Source organism: Sus scrofa, chromosome 8 (genome assembly GCF_000003025.6).
Source record: "Sus scrofa isolate TJ Tabasco breed Duroc chromosome 8, Sscrofa11.1, whole genome shotgun sequence".
NCBI lineage: Eukaryota > Metazoa > Chordata > Mammalia > Artiodactyla > Suidae > Sus > Sus scrofa.
This window is the reverse complement of record NC_010450.4, coordinates 87,307,323-87,327,306: the sequence shown is the minus strand read 5'-3', so window position 1 is coordinate 87,327,306 and position 19,984 is coordinate 87,307,323. Positions and strand designations below refer to the sequence as shown.

Here is a 19,984-nt window from a genome sequence, read left to right as displayed (position 1 = left end):
TTGGATACCGCGTTGCTGTGGCTCTGGCGTAGGCCAGTGGCTACAGCTCCGAGTCGACCCCTAGCCTGGGAACCTCCATATTCTGTGGGAGAGGCCCAAAAAATGGCAAAAAGACAAAAAAAAAAAAAAAAAAAAAGACCAAAGGAAAAAAGACAAGAGGGCATATCATTTTCAAGGAGCCATCCAGAGATGAGCGCTCAGGGAATGTTCTTGCCCCTGAACAGGGAGGCAAAGGAGGGTCAAGGTCATGGCTGGAGAGGCTAGCCTGGCTTCCACTGCACTTCGACTCATGGGAGCTGGAGGCCTGCAGCTGTTGGGCCCTGGTGTGCGGTCGCTGTCTGGCACAAGGCAAACGACCTTTCTTCACTTTGTTCATCTATAAAATGGGAATGAGCCCACCTCCCCATCTTCAGGGGTCTTAGGAAAATGGAATTATGACCATATGTAACATTTGTTAACACCAGGAAGAGAGGGCTCTATAATTTTTCTAAGACAGTTTGACAGCCTTGAATCTGGTGTAGGCATCTCTAAGATGCTTTTATTGGGACTTGTGTGTGTATGGGTGCAAAGACAGTTACTGAGGCTATGAATAATAGAAAAAGAAATAAAGGCATTGAAACACTAGTGTTTCTGGAATAGTAGAAAAGAAAACACAGCAACTTCTCATATTCCCAATCCAAGTGCTACATATCCCCACACACGCTCAGGGTGCATCAGTCAGGAACTATTTAAAGATGTACATGATAAACACACATGTAAGCAGATACAGTTTGCTTAAACAACTGTGGAAAAGATGGGCCCACAGCACCTCAAAGCTCTGTATCTTTAAAACATCTGAACTCTAGAATTTGTTTCCTTTGTTCTAATTCTTTGGTCACCAAGGCAACCTCTTGATGTTTTTAATTCCTATAAATTGGCTACAGGGAGCAAATGTGCTGGCTGAAGAGATGTGAGTCTCGATCTGACGTAGGTATTTTTTGGATATTAGTAAGTCGACCGATTTTTCTTTTTGGAAAACTGATCCTTTGCCTCAAAAAGTGTATGAACAAAGGGATGGAGAAGATCTTTTCTGAATTAAAAAAGCCTTAAAATGCGTAAAACCCAAAAGGCAATGTGGGATCCTGGATTCTGGTTAGCAGAAAAAAGCTGATGGAAGACATCTGGGAGGCAATTGGGACAATTCGAATAAGAATGAGCTATTAGGGAATTCCTTGTGTGCAGTAGTGATGTTGTGGCTTGGAACGCAAATGGCCTGCTTCTTGGGAGCTGCCAGCTGGGAGGTTGAGGCACCAGTGAAGTGACTGGGTGTGTAGAGTGTGCTTTGAAATGATTCCAGGGAGTATCTATGTGAAGCATCTCCGGTGAAGTGTTGACAATGATCAAGTTGAGTTGGTGAGTGTACCATTATTCGTTGTCATATTCTTTCTATTTTTCTTATTGTTTGAGAATGTCCGTAACAAAAAGTTTAAAAGCCTAAAGCAAAGTTAAAACCTAAAGCCAGGTTCTGGGTACCTCTGAAGGTTTTTTATTTTGAGCACTCTGCACGTGACTTAGGATCGGAGGGTAGGGGTGGGGCCATAGCCTAAGCCCTGGCTTGGCAACTGTCCTGGGCGCGGCAGGGACACCTGGGTGCCAGGTGTGTGAATGCTGCCCCAGTTCCTCTGCTTACTGTGTGAAATGAGACAGGTGTCTGTGGTAGTCCAGCCAGAGGACACAGGCATGGAAGTCTCATATCCTAAAAACATAAACAAAATGAGACTAGAGAAAATTGAAGAAGAAAAAAATTGAAAAAGGAGATGGGAAGATAAAGGACTGGTTACAAAAACAAGTAGCCCTGTTCTCCTTTAAGGTATTTTTCCTCTCCCTTGCTTTTCCTTGCAGGGTTAGAAGTAGATGAGGTGTGGCCAAAAAAGTCATTAAGAAGGAAAAGCATCCGGTCATTTGTTTTTTACCCTTTTTCCTTCAGACACAATCTTCCTTGTGGTCAAAGGCAGAAATGGCTCCTTTCATGCTTTTGAAGGTTCCTAATTTTTGGCAATAAAATATTTCCTCCCCATGGAGGCAGATGCCTAGTGACTTCTGGAAAGATGTTTATTCTCTCTCTCCGCCTTCCTGTGTTAGGCACTTGCTGCACTGGGATTTTATAGAAGTCAGCACAATTATAAATAAGAATCTTCTTAAAGGAGAAAGGCAGTCCATTCATCCAGTGCAGTAATTAAAGATAATTTGTATGTGTGTCTTTTGTCTTTTTAGGGCCGCACCCACGGCATACAGAGGTTCCCAGGCTAGGGGTCAAATCGGAGCTGCAGCTGCTGGCCTACACCACAGCTACAACCACAGAAATGCCAGATCTGAGCCGAGTCTGTGACCTACACCACAGCTCATGGCAACACTGGATTCTTAACTCATTGAGCAAGGCCAGGGATCAAACCCACAACCTCATGGTTCCTAGTTGGATTCGTTTCTGCTGTGCCATGATGGGAATTCCCAATTAAAAACAATTCATTAGGACAAGGAGGAATACTCAGCCCTTCTCAGACTTCATATTTTTATTCTGTGTCAGCCTTTCCCCCCGCCCCAGCCCCTGAATCTGTTAATTTTTGATCTCATGTCACTAAGCCAATATTAGTGTGACAAGGCCGAATGTCACATTGTTTTCTCCATGGTATTTGCCAGTGAGTGTGGACCACAGCCCACCCTGAGTAGGGCTGGCCCCTTCTTCCTTAGTCAAGTTCATTTTTTTCTCTTGGAATTTGTGCATATTAAAACTCATCTTTGTTTCAGATTTTTTTTTTTTCTTTTTAGGGCCAAACCATGGCATATGGAGGTTTCTAGGCTAAGAGGTTGAATTGGAGCTGTAGCCACTGGCCTATGTCATAGCCACAGCATTGTCAGATCTGAGCTGTGTCTGTGACCTACACCACAGCTCAGGGCAACGCTGGACCCTTAACCCACTGAGAGAGGCCAGGGATCAAATCTGCGTCCTCCTGGATGTCAGATTTGTTTCTGCTGAGCCACCCTCAGGAACTCCTGGATCTCTTTTTGATGATGACCTCATTCTGTTCTTGTGGCCTCCTTCTGCTTCACCCAGACAGTTTTGATATGTGTTGTTTTGCTGTGCTTTTTAAAGTTGGATGGCAAGCCTAGGTCTGGCCTTATAGAAGTGGAGTAGATTCATGTGTGTGTGATTTGTTGGGGAAGGGCTCCCAGGAGGGGAAACAGAGCAGACAAAGACAGGAAGCCAAGCAAGGGGGCACCTTCGGGCCAAGTCTCCGTCTCTGCCTGATCCTGCAGGGGAGCTCGGAGCAGAAGTCCTAGCTCAGGGTTTGTCCAGGCAAGTTAACTGGGATCTCACATCTGGAGAGACATGAACTTCTAAGCACCTTAAACTCTCTGTGGGTGGTGCTGGTTAAGCCAGACCCTAGCCGAAGGCCATCCTCCAAAGAGATGCAGCTGGGCTGGTAGAAGAGGTGTGTGTGTATGCGTGTGTGCATGTAAGCATGCGTGGGTGTAGCACCAGGGTCCAGTACAATGGAGCATGGCCCCATTGTTACTTTCCCCCTAATATATCCAAGTTTCCTTCCTTTTTTAAATGAGAATTTTACTATCAGTTTTCCAAACCAGGAGGAATTTGAATTGTGATGGTACTCAATCTACAAATGGACTTTGGTCCTTTTCTTTCAAAGCTGACTTTCCTCTCACTGGTTCCACGTCCCTGGAATGCGTATTTGTTTATTGTCTTTTTAGGGTTGTACCCGCTGCATATGGAGGTTCCCAGGCTAGAGGTCAAATCTGAGCTGTAGCTGCCGGTCTACCCCACAGCCATAGCAACACTGGGTCTGGGCCACATCTATGACCTACACCGCAGCTCCCAGGAATGCCAGATCCTTAACTCACTGAGCAAAGCCAGGGACTGAATCCGAGTCCTCATGGATACTAGTCAGGTTCATTAGCGCTGAGCCACCATGGGAACGGCTTGGGGTGCCTGTTTAGAATGTTTTAGCTGTATGGTTGAAGTAAAAAGGCTGGGGATGAGTGCCTGTGATCTCTACTGTTACATAAATGTTTAAAATAATGATGTCAAAATTTTGAGATAAGAACTGGAGTTAAAGTCCAGCATCATACGTCTGCTTAATTAAGGCTGGTGCTCCAGTGAGAGTTCTAAAATAAACTAAACTGTGGATTGGTTCAGATAATGATCTTTTATTTGTTTTTTTGTTTTTCTTTAAAAGTGGTAGGTCAACATCACTTCATTTCTACACTTCAGTTCTGTACATTTCTTAAAAGGAAATAAGCGATGCTCAATGTACAAAGTAAAAACAGATAACTAGAAAAATCTGAAGAAAATGGGGGAAGTTGCCGTAGGTCATCCAGTACAAATTAGTAATTCGATGTCCTCTGAAGTGCAAATACCACTGCTGGGATGATGAGTTAAGGAATGAAATAAAAATACTCTATTTTAAACAAACGGTATATATATATTTATATGTATATATATTTTTTTTACAGATAGTAGACCCAGTGATATCTGAAGTATTGTAAAAACTTATTTACAAATAACTTTTTTTTTTTTAGACATTACATGTACATCAGCACCTTAGTAAGAACAAAAACAAAACAAAACCACCTTATTAAAATCTACCTCTATTTACTTGGTCCCAGTACTGAGCATTTGGAGGAAGCTTCTAAAAGATAATGGAGCCCCCCTTCCCCCTCCCTCACCGCCTCCAGTTTTCCATCGTTGCTTAGAGATTTATTTCTTGGACCTTTCAGAAAAAGGTAATTATATATTCTGTCTTCTCGTTGGTTTACTTCTGTTTTTGGTTATCATCCCTGGCCACTCAAGACATTCCCTGGTGGGTCCCTCCCCACACAGGGAGTTCTCGGTCACCCTGCCACCACCTCTTCCCAGAGGGAACACAGCCCCGCCCGGTCCCTTGCTCTGAGTAGCCCTGTGACCTTGGCATTGGGTGAGCAAGTCAAGGGCAGGGTTTGCCGGGCTGCCCCTGCCTCTACCTCCTCTGCCCCAGCTCTTCCTTCGAACCCCGCTCCCAGGACCTGCTCCCGGAGCTGCGCTGGGGCTCTGCAGCGCTGAGTTACACGTGAGTGTGCAGAGGGGAGCCTGCCTTTGGACACAGAGGGGAGGGGTGGCAGGAGAAAAACACTCGCTTCTCTCACTCAGGACAATGGCTGTGCCACGTGGCCTGCAAACCTGGACAGCAGGAGGGGAGGCAAGGAGGGCTGAGACAAGCCTCACGGCAGTTGCCAGTCGGGGTGGGTGACCCCTCCCGACAGACTTCAGTGAGGTGCCAAGGTGAGCGAATTACAAAGAGAACAACTCTACAGAACTTCACGAAAGGATCATTCTGCCACTGGGAAGGAACCATCCCTTCCTCCTTCTTATCATCAAAAAGTGTGAAGCAGAGCAATTGAATTTTCAATTCCTCATCTTTCAGGGTTTGAGCTTTGTCTTTCTAGTGAGCAGGGATGAAGGGCCAGGCCGATTTTAGGGCCTCACTCCTGGGAGGTTTCCCAAGGGAGCCACAGCCGGCGCCATCCAGACCAGTCCCTCCCTGGTTTCCCAGAGGCATCACGTGCTCATGTAAACCCACTGCTCAGGAGCAGGGCGGTCACTCAGTGCCAGGCAGAGAACTCCAGTGTCGCTTCCTGCATATCAGGCTTGTCTAGGTGCTTCTTGCTTTTATTTTGCCTCTGCCCAGGCTCCCTGAAGACAAAAGCTTCATTTCTTCTTGGATAGTCTGCAAGGAGAAGCAGGGGCAGGCTGCGGTGGGGCAACAGGGGAGAGGCGGGGGTGCTGGCAGACACAGTGTCCAGCTGGGGCCTCCCCAGCCTGTGGCCTCCCAGCCTGTGGCCTCCAGGAGTCGATGAGAACTGCTGAGATGTATCTGGTTGTACCAGGCCCCCAGGAGGCTCCAGCCCAGCTCCCTGCAGCGACGGCCACCATGGTCACCAGCAGAGGGCTGCCTGCCCAGGACTGCAGGACCTTTCTCCAAGCTCCCTTGGTGATCCTTGTGAGGCAACGTCTCCAACATTCCTGAGAGTCATCATGGGGGGGAGACAGGCCTGTGGAGCCTGTGTCTTCTGGCGACACCTCTCTGGTCTTCTCGCCTGCCCTCCAAATCCAGTGGCATGTCTTGAAGGCCAGCCTTTTCTTGCAGTCAGAGTTCAGTGCGTGCAGCCGCCTCAGGGGGGCCTCTCCTCCACCCCCGGCTCGCTCGCCTCTGTGTCTCCAGCGCTGTGACCCCTGGACCAGGGCCAGGAGGGGCTGTCAGCCACCGCACGTCAGGCAGCAGTCTGTCTTGGCTGGAGCGGCTCTGCTAGGCTAGGCGATCGCAGGCAGGGCCAAGCAGAGGGGCCGTGGACTCATCTCTCCACTTGCCTCCTGTGCGGCTCCCTCTCTTGCAGCGGGATTGGCAAGGTGTCTGTCTTGATTGCTGGGTGGAACAAAGCCCAGCAGGGCTGGGGATTGGTACCTGGACCTTCCACTGTCAGCCGGCTGCAGTTCTGCTCAGTTTACATGGGTCAAAAAAACAAACAAAAAAAACAAGGATGAGTCCACATCCTGTTTCTTTTTCAAGGTGGAAGCTTTAACCACTAGGGTTTTGGCTCTCAGGGTCCCTCTTGACTAGGGGTTTCCAAACAGTTCATCGAGCTCCTGCATCCACTCATCCCCTGGCCCGCCTTTGATGATGGAGTCCATGAGATCGGCACTGTCCGAGAGGCCTGGGAAGGAAGGCCCAGGGGCATCGCTGCTGTAATTGTATGACATGTCCTGAGGGGGGTTTCGCTCGTAGGCTTGGCTCTGGCTGCTCGGAGCAAAGCTGCCCCCGGGCATGGGCTGCTGTGCCGGGGGCTGGCTGAATGCTGGCATGCCAGCGACGCCCTGGCTTAGGCCAGACATGACCATCGGCCTGGCCTGGCCCGTGCCTTGCTGCCCCGGGAGCGGTGGCATCAGCTGCCGGCCCATGGCAGCTGGGTTGAGAGTCCTCACGGTGCCAGTGTTAGCATCCACCACCTGGCTCAGTCCCTGGGGGAAGTGCTGCTTGGTCAGCCTCGGCTGGCCAGCTTGTAACGGGTAGCTGGTGCCGTTGTTGAAGGATGTTAATTCTCCACTAGTCCTCCCGGGCATTGCCTGTAAGCTCCTCTGTTGCCAGCTCTGTGTCCCCTGCTGGACTGTTCCCATAATACTCTGCAGCCTTGGTGGGGCCTGGGGCCTGGGCAAGGTCTGGCCTACAGGCCCCTTCATCTGCTGGTGCTGTGGGGTAATGGCAGAGTTCACCAGCATGCTCTGACCAAAACCACTCACCATCCCGACCCCTGGCCCTGAGGTGGGCTGCCTCGGCCCCTGGGCTTGGTTGTGGGTGATACTCATGCCACTTTGGTTTGGGTGCTGCAACATCTGGGTCATTCCTGTGCTCATATTGTACATTCCGGGTTGGCTGGTAGGTGTGGTGCTGTAAGGGGCCAGTCCCATCTCCGACTGGGCTGCTGCTGTGGCCATTGTCCCTGGGTTCTGGGAGGGTCCCATTCCCATCATGCCTGCATTCTGTGCCATCAACCGTGACGTTCGCATGCTCTGGAGGGCTGCCTGGCTTCTCACGGCTGCTATATCCTGGGGAGACCCTGCAGGGAAAAAGGACACACCAGTTCACTCATTTCCATAAGCAATGTGACAAGCTGGACTTTTCTTTACAAATGACAAATTCCTTTTGTACGAAAGGATCTACTTTGATAATCTTTTAAAAGACTGATCGGTATTTTGCTGACTATAACATGCTGATTGTGAAAAATTTGGAAAAGAGAAGCACAAAGATGAAAATTAAAGTCACCTGAATTCCCACCATCCAGAAGTGACCACTATAAACTTACTTAATATATGAATAGACACATGAAAATTAGGATGATACACCACACACGCCTTTGTAGTTGACTTTTTCTATTTGATATAGCCTGATATTTTTGTTTGCATTTCAGAAGCAAATTGAGTGTTCTTGATATGATGCCTTCCTCAACTAGTAAGATGTCTTTTTTTTTTTTTTTGGAGGCAAGAGGAAATTCACCTCTTGGGCTAAATTAGGAAGAAACAGCTGATCACTTTGCATGTACCATTTGTGAAGTGGAACATGGTTCAGTAGAGAATACTCTCAATAAAGACCATTAGACTAATTTCCCTTAAGACTTGAGCAGGATTTGAGAGGTGAAAGGCCACTGCTTCTGCAAGAAGTTATTTTGACAGATGGGACAATTTGTGGATCCACTCTGTAGCTTTCCCACATGTTCCAGATTCTCTGAATCATAACATGTCAGTGTGAACTGGCCACCTTCCTGAGCTAGAAAAAGAGATCATCCTGCTACTTGCTACTTGGCAGTGGATTTTATGCATTTCTCCAGCAAAGTCCACTCCTTCAAATCAGCAAGGACCACTAAAGCAATTTTAATGATGTTGCTTAAAAGTTGGCCAGAGTATCAATGCCAAGTCACTCAACTCTAATTAGACCTTTGAATGAATCCTTCTTTACATGTTTCCAGGAAATCTCTAAACCAGCAAAGAGAATAGAAATGTCACCCTCAGAAGCCCAACATTGTCAAGGGCTAGGAGGTGCACAAAAATGGATTTTTTGGTGTGTCTACTAATGATTAAGTCTATGAAAGAAAAAGTTTTTTTTTTTTGGTTTGTTTTTGGGCTGGACATTTTTAAAAGGTGCAGCATGGGAGCCAATCAATATTACAAGCAAATTTGATCCTACCTAGAACTGGGATGAGAAACCAAATGAGAATAGTACAACCTTGTTAAGCCTGGCACCTTGGCAGATAACTGAAGTGTGTTTTTGTCTTCCTGATGGGGATATTGATTTCTGAGCAGCAAATACGGCTCCATAGTTTCTTTCTTAAGAAAGAAAATTATGGGTATCTTGATTATGATTTAAGTTTTTGTGGCTTGAGATCAATATCACCTCGCATTGAAAAAATGAAATGCTTATTGTGGGGAAACCAGAAAGATCTGAAAGAGATCCCTAGAAATGTTCAATTTTTTTGGTTTTGAGTTTAATTATATCTCAGTGGATATTAAAAAAAAATCAAAAGTTCCTGATTAAACACTGGACAGTAGTATATATTGCACCTTGGAATCTTGTTATAAAGTGTTGTGACCTTGAAGACTAAATTTGTATTGACTGCATGGCCAAGCTGATCAACTGTGGTGAAATGGGTTATTGAGTTGCTTATAAAAAAATTTAAGGGAAAAACACTGCTGACTCAGATAAATTGGATAGACCCAAATTATATAAACAGGCTGCTGAAAACAGATGAAGAGACTTCCCTATTTTGGACTTTTTTTTTTTGTATATTTAAGTATGTTGAAGGATTAGATATTGTCTGCACTAATTTTGTCCATGAGAAATAGTTTACTTGGACAGAAATGCTGCCATACTTTTGAAGAGGTATTGAAATGTTATTCCAGGCCAATTTTTATTTTTACTTTGTGTAAATGACTACACCATCCAGGCATAATTCTTCTTTTAGAAAAAGGACATTTTGGGAGAAGGATCAAGATGCATAGCAGTAAGACATCACACTCACCTTCTTTCACAAACACACACAAAAAATCTACATGTAGAACGATTTGCACAGAACATCTACTGAATGCTGGAGAAGACTTTAAACCCCCCAAATGGGCAAGAAACCCTCCACATAACTGGGTAGAGCAAAAGGGGAAAAAAAGAGCAAAGGAATCAGGACAGGACCCATATTCCTGAGAGGGAGCTGTTAAAGAGGAAAGGAACCCACACTGGGAAGCCACTTAACCGATGGGGAGATCAGCGGAGATGGAGCGACTGCACAGTCACTGAGAAAAGCGCAGCATCTGACTGAAGAAGGTAAAGGAGAGTGAGAGTCACATCGACCATTTGTACCACTGCCCAGACACCACAGACTGAGATGCTGGGGCTGGGTGCTAAGACCCTGCCTCTGGACGTCAGTTCCAGGGAGAGAACTAGGGTGGGCTGCGTGGACACAGCCTGAGGGGCTAGGGAGTTGAAAGCCATAGCTGAGGGAACCTGGGAGGAGGTCTAGGTCTGCAGGAGAAGCAAGGCATTGGGGAGGGCGGGATGAGGAGGGGTGGACTGTCATAGGAATACCTCTCCCTGTGCATGTGTGGATGCTCAAGGGGGAGGCTGCCTCTGGCACAGGCTATGGGTGGCAAGGCACCACTTGATTGGGCCATGGGAGGCCAGCCATCTCTTGTGTGGCCTAAGGGCAGCAGGGACCTAAGAGTGACACAGCACTTCTTGTGTGATATACAAGCAGCAGGAATAAACCACAGCAGTCATCTCAGACACTGAGGGAGGGCTGTGGCCCACCACAGCTAGAGGTCTGTGTATCTGCACCACCTGCGGCCCCAAGTCACATCAGAGGTTGGGAAAGAAGAGGGCACTACAACCTAACAAAACCTGTCGTTGCTCTCACTCCCCTGGGAACACACCTGCCCTGCTGCTGCCACTGCTTCATGCTCCAGGCACTACCTACACATGCCTGATCACTGTCACTTCCCAAGCCCTGAAACTAAGAGCAGCTGGTGCCATCTTCCCACAGGTCCTTGCCACTGTCAAGGGCCCAGCAACAAGGCACTGGCTACTGGCCCTGTCCATTGCCTCCATCTCCCTGGAAGCACTCAACGGCACCCTAAAAATAAAAAGGTAAGCCCTGACAAAATCTCTAGGGGCACTCATGTATATAAACAGCCCTCCAAGACTTCAGTAGTTGTTTTCACTAAACTCACAGAATATGAAAAATATAAGCAAAATGAAAAAGCTCAGGATCCATTCTTATTTAAAAGAACAGGAGAATTCACCTGAAGGAACAAATAATGAAACAGATCTCTGCAGTCTAATAGACACTGAGTTCAAAAAGGAGATAGTGAAAATACTGAAGGAATTAAGGGTGGATATGAACACTAATGCAGATTACTTTAGAAAGGAACTAGAAAATATGAGGAGCCAAGAAAAATTAGAAAATTCATTTCCAGAGACACAAACTGAGTTAAAGGCACTGGAGACCAGAATGAATAATGCAGAGGAATAAATTAGGGACTTGGAAGATAGAATAATGGAAATCACCCAATCAGGACAGCAGACAGAAAACAAAATGAAAAAACATGAAAGCAATGTAAGAGATCTATGGAATAATACAAAGTGGGTCAATCTATGCATAATAAGGATTCCTGAGGAGAAGGAAAAAAAAAGGGGGGGATTGAAAATATATTTGAAGAAATTATGGCTGAAATCTTTCCAAATCTAAAGGAAACACATCAAGATACAGGAAACACAGAGGGCCCCAAACAAGATGAACCTGAACAGGCCTGCACCAAGACATACTAAAAATGGCAAAAGTTCAAGAGAGGATTCTAAAGGCAGCAAGAGAAAAACAAAGTGTTAATTATAAGGGAAACCCCCATAAGGCTATCAGCTGATTTCTCTACAGAAACACTATAGGCCAGAAGAGAGTGGCAAGATATATTCAAAGTTATAAAAGGGAAAAATTTGCAGCCAAGAATACCCAGCAAGAATATCATCTAAAATAGAGGAGAAATAAAGAATTTCTCCAACGAACAAAAGCTAAAAGAGTACAGCAATATGAAACCCATTCTAAAAGAAATACTGAAAGGGCTCCTCTAAAAAAAGAAATAAGAAGAAAGAGCATGGAGGAAATCAATAGTGGAAAGCAATTGCTTAAATAAGCCAGTATATAGATCTAAAAGGAAAAAAAAAAAAAAAACCCTAATGTAAAAGTGATGATAAACACAAGGAAGAGCAAAAGCACAAACAAGAAGTTATTAAAAAATGATCCAAAATCATAAAATGTGGGTGGGGAAAGTAAGAAAATCTAGACTTTTTTTTTTTTTTTAAGAGTTTGCCTGAGCCTATATGACTATCAAGCTGAAGCAGGCAGATATAGGAAGGGGTTAATACACTTGAAAAACAGGACAACCACAAAACCAAAACCAAACAGTATATTCACAAAACCTAAAAAGAACATGAGCATGAAAAGGAAATCACAAAAAAGAAAGGGACAAAGGAGAAACATAGAATCAACTGGAAAACAAAGTTTAAAATGGCATTAAATACATATTTATCAATACTACCTTAAATGTAAATGGACTGATTGCTCCAATCAAAAGACAGAGTGGCAGATAGGATAAAAAAACAAGAGCCTACAGTATGCTGTCTACAAGAGACTCACCTTAGGGCAAAAGACACACATAAATTGAAAATGAGGGGATATAAAAAAGATATTTCATGTGAATGGAAAAGACAGGAAAACAGGAGTTGCAATACTCATATCAGACAAAATAGACTTTAAAACAAAGGCCATAAAGAAAGACAAAGAAGGACACAATATAATGATAAACTGATACATTGAAGAAGAGGATATTACAATCGTCAATATATATGCCCCTGATATAGGAGCACACAGATACATACAACAAATACAAACAGAAAACGAGCAATTGATGGGAACACAATCATAGTAGGAGACTTTTAACACCCCACTCACGTCAATGGACAGATTGCCTACACAGAAAATCAATAAGGCAACAGAGATCCTAAATCACACAATAAAAACCTTAGAATTCATTGTCATTTTCAGGACATTACATCCAAAAAAATCAGAGTATACATTCTTTTCAAGTGCAAATGGAACATTCTCAAGGATTGACCACATATTGGGGCACAAAACTAACTTCCACAAATTTGAGTATAAAAATTATTTCAAGTATCTTCTCTGACCACAATGGCATGAAACTAGAAATCAACCACAGGAAAAGAAATGAGAAAAAACTGACTACAGGGAGACTAAACAACATTCTACTAAAAAACCAACGGGTCAATGAGGAAATCAAAAGGGAAATTAAAAAAATACCTTGAGACAATGATAATGAAAACACAATCATTCAAAATGTATGGAATGCCACAAAAACAGTGCTTAGAGGAAAGCTCATAGCAATGCAGGCCTTCCTCAAAAAAGAAGAAAAATCTCAAATCAACAATTTAACCCAGAGATGGGATTAAGATGGTGGAATAGAAGGACTGGAGCTCAACTTCTCTCCTAAAAACAACAAAATTCACAACTAAAGGCTGAGCAATCTTCAACCAAATGGACCAGAAACCTTAAAAAAGGATATCCTACTCCAAAAGACAAAGAGGAGGCCACATCAAGAGGTAGGAGGGGCAAGTACACAATATAAACAACCCCATACCTCCTGGGTGGGAAGCCCCAGAGACTGAAAACTAACTGGTTCACACAGACTCACCTACAGGAGTGAGAGTTCTGAGCTCCACATCAAGCTCCCACTTGTGGGGATCTGGCACTGGGAGAAAGAGCCCTTGGAACATCTGGCATTGAAGGCCAGTGGGGCTTGTGCGCAGGGGCTCCACAGGACTGGGGGAAACGAAGACCCCATTCTTTTTTTTTTTTTTTTTTTTTGTATTTTTGCTTTTTCTAGGGCTTCCTGCAGCATATGGAGGTTCCCAGGCTAGGGGTCCAATTGGAGCTATAGCCACCAGCCTACACCAGAGCCACAGCAACTCGGGATCTGAGCCGTGTCAGCAACCTACACCACAGCTCACATCAATGCCAGATCCTTAACACACTGAGCAAGGCCAGGGATCGAACCTGCAACTTCATGGTTCCCAATCAGATTCGTTAACCACTGCGCCACCACAGGAACTCCGAAGACCCCATTCTTAAAGGGCTTTCACGTGCACTGGGTCCCAGGGCAAAGCAAAGTCTCCATAGGAATCTGGGTCAAACCTGACCGCAGTTCTTGGAGGACCTCCTGGGAAAACGGGTGAATGTGGAGTGCTGTGGGGGAAGGACATTGGAAGCAAAGCTGTTGGGAATATTCAGCAGCATGCCTTTCTCTGGAGGTGGCCATTTTGGGAAAATCTGGCCCACCCATCAGTCAGCACTGAGAAGTCCCAGGGCAAACAACAAGCCAGGTGGGACCACAGCCCCACCCCTCAGTAGACAGGCTGCCTAAAGACCCCTCAGGCACACAGCTGCCTCTAATCCCATCCAGAGACTAAGCCTCACCCACCAGAGGGATTAGAATTGGCTCCTCCTACCAGGGGGCAGGCATCAGCCCCTCCCATCAGGAAGCCTACAGCAAGCTTCCATACTGACTTCAGCCACAAGGGGGGCAGACATCAGAAGTAAGAGAGGCTACAACTCTAGTATCTGTAAAAAGGTTACCACAATAAAAACCTATAAAAATGAAAAGACAGAGAAGTATAACTCAGATGAGGGAGAAAGGAAAAACCCCAGAAAATCAGCTAAATGATGAGGAGATTCTCAGCCTCCAGGAAAAAGACTTTAGACTGTTGATGCTGAAGATGATGCAAGACATTGGAAATAGACTGGAGGCAAAGATGGATAACTTACAGGAAACACTGAGCAAAGAGATACAAGATATAAAACTTAAACAAGAAGAGATGCAAAATACAATAACTGAAATAAAAAATTCACTAGAAGCAGCCAACAGAAGAATACAGGAGGCAGAAGAATGAATAAGTGAGGTGGAGGACAGATTAGTAGAAATTACGGATGAGGAAAAGAAAAGAGAAAAAACACTGAAAACAAATGAAGAGAGTCTCAGAGAACTCTGGGACAACATCCATATTATAGGCGTGCCAGAAGGAGAAGCGAGAGAGAAGGGGACGGAAAAAATATTCCAAGAGATAATAGCCAAAAACTTCCCTAACGTGGGAAAGGAACCACTCACTGAAATCCAGGAAGCGCAGCAAGTACCATATAAAATAAACCCAAGGAGGAACACCCCAAGACACATATTAATCAAACTGACCAAAATTAAAGCCAAAGAGAAAATCTTGAAAGCAGCTAGGGAAAGGAAATAACATAAAAGGGAACCCTGATAAGGCTATTGGCAGTATTTTCAGCAGAAACTCTGTAGGCCAGAAGGGAGTGGCATGATATACTTAACATGATGAAAGGAAAAAACCTCCAACCAAGATTACTCTACCCAGCAAGGCTCTCATTCAGATTTGAAGGAGAAATCAAAAGCTTCACAGATAAGCAAAAGTTGAGAGAATTCAGCAACACTAAACCAGCCTTACAAAAAATACTAAAGGAACTTCTCTAGGCAGAAAAGAAAATACAGCAACAGGAAACAAAAATACCAAAAATGACAAGGCTCACCAGTGAAGGTATATGTACAGTAAAGATATGAAACATCCATGTACAAATAACCAAAGCAGAAACAGAAAAGAGGAAAAGGAAGAAGAAAAAAGAGAACAAAAAAAAAAAAAAAAAAAAAAAAAAAAAAAAAAAAAAAAAAAAAAAAAAAAAAAAAAAAAAAAAAAAAAAAAAAAAAAAAAAAAAAAAAACAAAAACAAAGCCAAAGTAATTAATAAAATGGCAATAAGAACATACATATCAATAATTACCTTAAATCTTAATGGACTAAATGCCCCAACCAAAAGACATACACTGGCTGAATGGATACAAAAACAAGACCCATATATATGCTGTCTTCAAGAGATCCACTTCACTTCCAGGGACACATACAAATTGAAAGTGAGAGGATGGGAGAAAATATTTCATGCAAATGGGGATCAAAAGAAAGCTGGAGTAGCAATACTCATATCAGACAAAATAGACTTTAGAATGAAGAATATTTTAAGGGACAAAGAAGGTCATTACATAGTGATCAAAGGATCAATCCAAGAAGAAGATAGAACAATTTTAAATATCCACACACCCAACACAGGTTCACCACAATATATAAGGCAACTGCTAACAACCTTAAAAGGACAAATCGACAATAACATAATAATAGCGGGGGACTTTAACACCCCACTTACAGCAATGGACAGAGCATCCAGACGGAAAATCAACAAGGAAACACAGGCCATGAATGAAGCATTAAACCAGATGGACTTAAGAGATATTTATACGACATTCCACCCAAAAGCAACAGAATACACATGCTTCTCAAGTGCACATGGAACATTCTCTAAGATTGATCACATCCTGCGCTACAAATCCAACCTTGGCAACTTTAAGAAAATTGAAATCATATCAAGCATCTTTTCCAACACACACACAATGCTATATGACTGGACATCAACAACAAGAAAAAAATCTGCAAAAAACACAAACACGTGGAGACTCAACAACATGCTACTAAACAAAAAATGGATCAAATCAAAGAGGAAATTAAAAAATACCTAGAAGCAAATGACAACAAAGATACGACACTCCAAAACCTATGGGATGCAGCAAAAGCCCTTCTAAGAGGAAAGTTTACAGCCATACAAGCCCACCTCAGGACACAAGAAAAAGCTCAAATAAACAAGCTAACATTACATCCAAAGCAGCTCAAGAGAGAAGAACAGACAAGACCTAAAGTTAGTAGAAGGAAAGAAATCATGAAGATCAGAGCAGAAATCAATGAAAGAGAAACAAAGAAAACCATAGAAAAGATCATGAAACAACAAGCTGGTTCTTTGAAAAGATCAACAAAATGGATAAACCCTTAGCCAGACTTATCAAACAAAAAAGAGAGAGGACTCAAATCAATACAATTAGAAATGAAAAAGGAGAAGGAACAACGGACATCACAGAAATACAAAGGATCATAAGAGACGACTACATGCAACTATATGCCAATAAAATGGAAAACCTAGAAGAAATGGACAAATGCTTAGAAAAGTACAATCTTCCAAGACTAAACCAAGACAAAATGGAAAAGATGAACGGACCAATAACAACTACTGAAATGGAAACGGTGATTAAAAAACTTCCAACAAACAAAAGTCCAGGACCAGACGGCTTCACAGGCAAATTCTAGCAAACATTTAGAGAGGAGCTCACACCTCTCCTTCTGAAACTATTTCAAAAAATTGCAGAGGAAGGGATATTCCCAAACTCATTCTATGAGGACACCATCACCCTGGTACAAAAACCAGACAAAGATACCACAAAAAAAAAAAAAAAAAGAAAACTACACGCCAATTTCACTGATTGATAAACATAGATGCAAAAATCCTCAACAAAATACCAGCAAACTGAATCCAACAATACATTAAAAGGATTGTACATCATGATCAAGTGGGATTTATCCCAGGGATGCAAGGGTTCTTCAATATTCACAAATCCATCAGTGTGATACATCACATTAACAAACTGAAGAATAAAAACCATATGATCATCTCAATAGATGCAGAAAAAGCCTTTGACAAAAATCCAACACCCATTTCTGATAAAAACCCTTCAGAACGTGGGCATAGAAGGAACCTACCTCAACATGATAAAGTCCATATATGACAAACCCACAGCGAACATCATTCTCAATGATGAAAAGCTGAAAGAATTCCCACTGAGATCAGGAACAAGACAAGGATGTCTGCTCTCGCCACTACTCTTCAACATAGTTTTGGAAGTCCTAGCCACAGCAATCAGAGAAGTAAAAGAAATTAAAGGAATCCAGATTGGAAAGGAAGAAGTAAAACTATCCCTATTTGTAGATGACATGAAACTATACCTAGAGAATCCTAAACACTTTGCCAGAGAACTGTTAGAGCTCATCCACGAATTTGGCAAAGTCCCAGGACACAAAATTAATACACAGAAAACGACGGCATCTCTATACACTAACAATGAAGGAGCAGAAGAGGAAATTAGGGAAGCAATCCTGTTTACCATCACATTCAAAAGAATAAAATACCTAGGAGTAAACCTACCTAAAGAGACAAAAGACTGGTACTCTGAAAACTATAAGACACAAATGAAAGAAATCAAAGAGGACACAAATAGATGGAAAGATACACCATGCTCGTGGATTGGAACAGTCAATATTGTCAAAATAACTATACTACCTAAGACAATCTACAGATTCAATTCATTCCCTACCAAAGTACCAAGGACATTTTTCACAAAACTCGAACCAAATATTTTAAAGTCTGTTTGGAAGCACAAAAGACCCAGAATAGCCAAAGACATCCTGAAAAAGAAAAACGGAGCTGGAGGAATCAGGCTCCTGGACCTCAGACTATACTACAAAGCAACAATCATCGAAACCGCATGGTACTGGCACAAAGACAGAAATATAGATCAGTGGAACAGGACAGAAAGCCCAGAATTCCACCCACGCACCTACAGCCAACTAATCTGTGACAAAGGAGGCAAGGATATACAAAGGAGAAAAGACAGCCTGTTCAATAAATGATGCTGGGGAAACTGGACAGCCACATGGAAAAGACTGAATTAGAACACTCCCTAGCACCATACACAAAAACAAACTCCAAATGGATTAAAGACCTAGATATAAGACCAGACACTATAAAACTCTTAGAGGAAAACTTAGGCCAAACACTCTCTGACATAAACGACAGCAACATCTTCTCAGGTCTACCTCCTAAGGGTACTGACAGTAAAAACAAAAATAAACAAATGGGACCTAATGAAACTTAAAAGTTTCTGCACAGCAAAGGAAACCTTAAACAAGACGAAAAGGCAACCCACAGAATGGGAGAAAATCTTTGGAAGTGAATCAACTGACAAGGGATTGATCTCCAAAATTTATAAGCACCTTCTGCAGCTCCATACCAAAAAAAAAACATACAACCCCATCAAGAAATGGGCAGAAGATCTAAACAGACAGTTCTCCAAAGAAGACATACAGATGGCCAAGAAACACAGGAAAAGATGTTCAACATCACTCATTATTAGAAAGATGCAAATCAAACCCACTCTGAGGTACTACCTTACACCAGCCAGAATGGCCATTCTCAAAATGTCTACAAACAATAAGTGCTACAGAGGGTGTGGAGAAAAAGGAACCCTAGTACACTGTTGGTGGGATTGTACATTGGTGCAACCACTGTGGAAAGCACTATGGACATGCCTAAGACAACTCAAAATAGAACTACCATTTGATCCAGCCATCCCACTCCTGGGCATCTATCCAGAGAAAACCATGACTCGCAAAGACACATGTACTCCAATGTTCATTGCAGCATTATTTACAATAGCCAAGACATGGAAACAACCTAAATGTCCATTGACAGAGGAGTGGATCCAGAAGATGTGGTACATATACACAATGGAATATTACTCAGCCATTAAAAAGAATGAAATACCAGCATTTTTGGCAACATGGATGGACCTAGAAACTATCATGCTAAGTGAAGTCAGCCATACAATGAGACACCAACATCGAATGCTTTCCTTGACATGTGGAATCTGAAAAAAGGACAGACTGAACTTCTTTGCAGAACAGATGCTGACACACAGACATTGAAAAACTTATGGTCTCTGGAGGAGACAGCTTGGGGGGTGGGGGATGTGCTTGGATTGTGGGATGGAAATCCTGTGAAATTGGATTGTGATGATCATTATACAACTATAGATGTGATTAATTCATTTGAGTAATAAAAAAATTAAATTACACAATTAAAAAGTTGTTATAAGGACAAGGGGAAAAAAAAAACAATTTAACCCATTATCTAAAGAATTAGAGAAAGAAGAACAAACAAAGTCAATAGAAGGAAGTAGATCATAAAGATCAAGGAGGAAATCAATAAGAGATTCAAAAAAAGAAAAAAAAAAAAGAAAAAGAAAAGAAAAGAATCAACAAAAGCTAAAGCTAGTTCTTTGAAATGGTACACAAAATTGACAAACCTCTGGCCGGACTCACAAAGAAGAGGAGAGAAAGAATGAAATAAAGTAAGAAATGAAAAAAGAAGAAATCTCAATGGATACTGCAGAATTACCAAAGCCCATAAGGGAGTAATACTGTGAAAAAATTATATGCCAACAAATTTGACAACCTAGAAGAAATGGACAACTTTCTAGAAACAAATCTGAATCAAGAAGAAATAGATCATGTGTTTTGTCTCTTTATGTAGGTTTATTCCTGGGTATTTTATTCTTTTGGATGTGATGG

At 42.9% G+C, this 19,984-nt stretch overlaps 2 protein-coding genes across 14 annotated transcripts in view; one reads left to right on the top strand and one right to left on the bottom strand.

Annotated features, from left to right (window-relative positions):
• Window positions 1-9,127, top strand: part of MGST2 (microsomal glutathione S-transferase 2) — a 76,384-nt gene extending 67,257 nt beyond the window's left edge. For 4 of the 13 annotated variants that reach the window (XR_002346420.1, XR_002346410.1, XR_002346419.1 and 1 more), the window contains one exon: window positions 4,576-9,127. The gene's annotated coding sequence lies outside the window, so the exon portion shown is untranslated. The remainder of the gene's footprint in view (window positions 1-4,575) is intronic. The other 9 variants (XR_002346418.1, XR_002346417.1, XR_002346416.1 and 6 more) reach the window with 9 other exon arrangements.
• The window catches only part of MAML3 (mastermind like transcriptional coactivator 3), a 443,771-nt gene continuing 427,970 nt past the window's right edge, over window positions 4,184-19,984 (bottom strand). Inside the window, 1 exon segment of the mRNA XM_021100677.1 lies at window positions 4,184-7,644. Coding sequence (XP_020956336.1) covers window positions 6,647-7,644 — 998 coding nt within the window. The 3' untranslated portion in view covers window positions 4,184-6,646.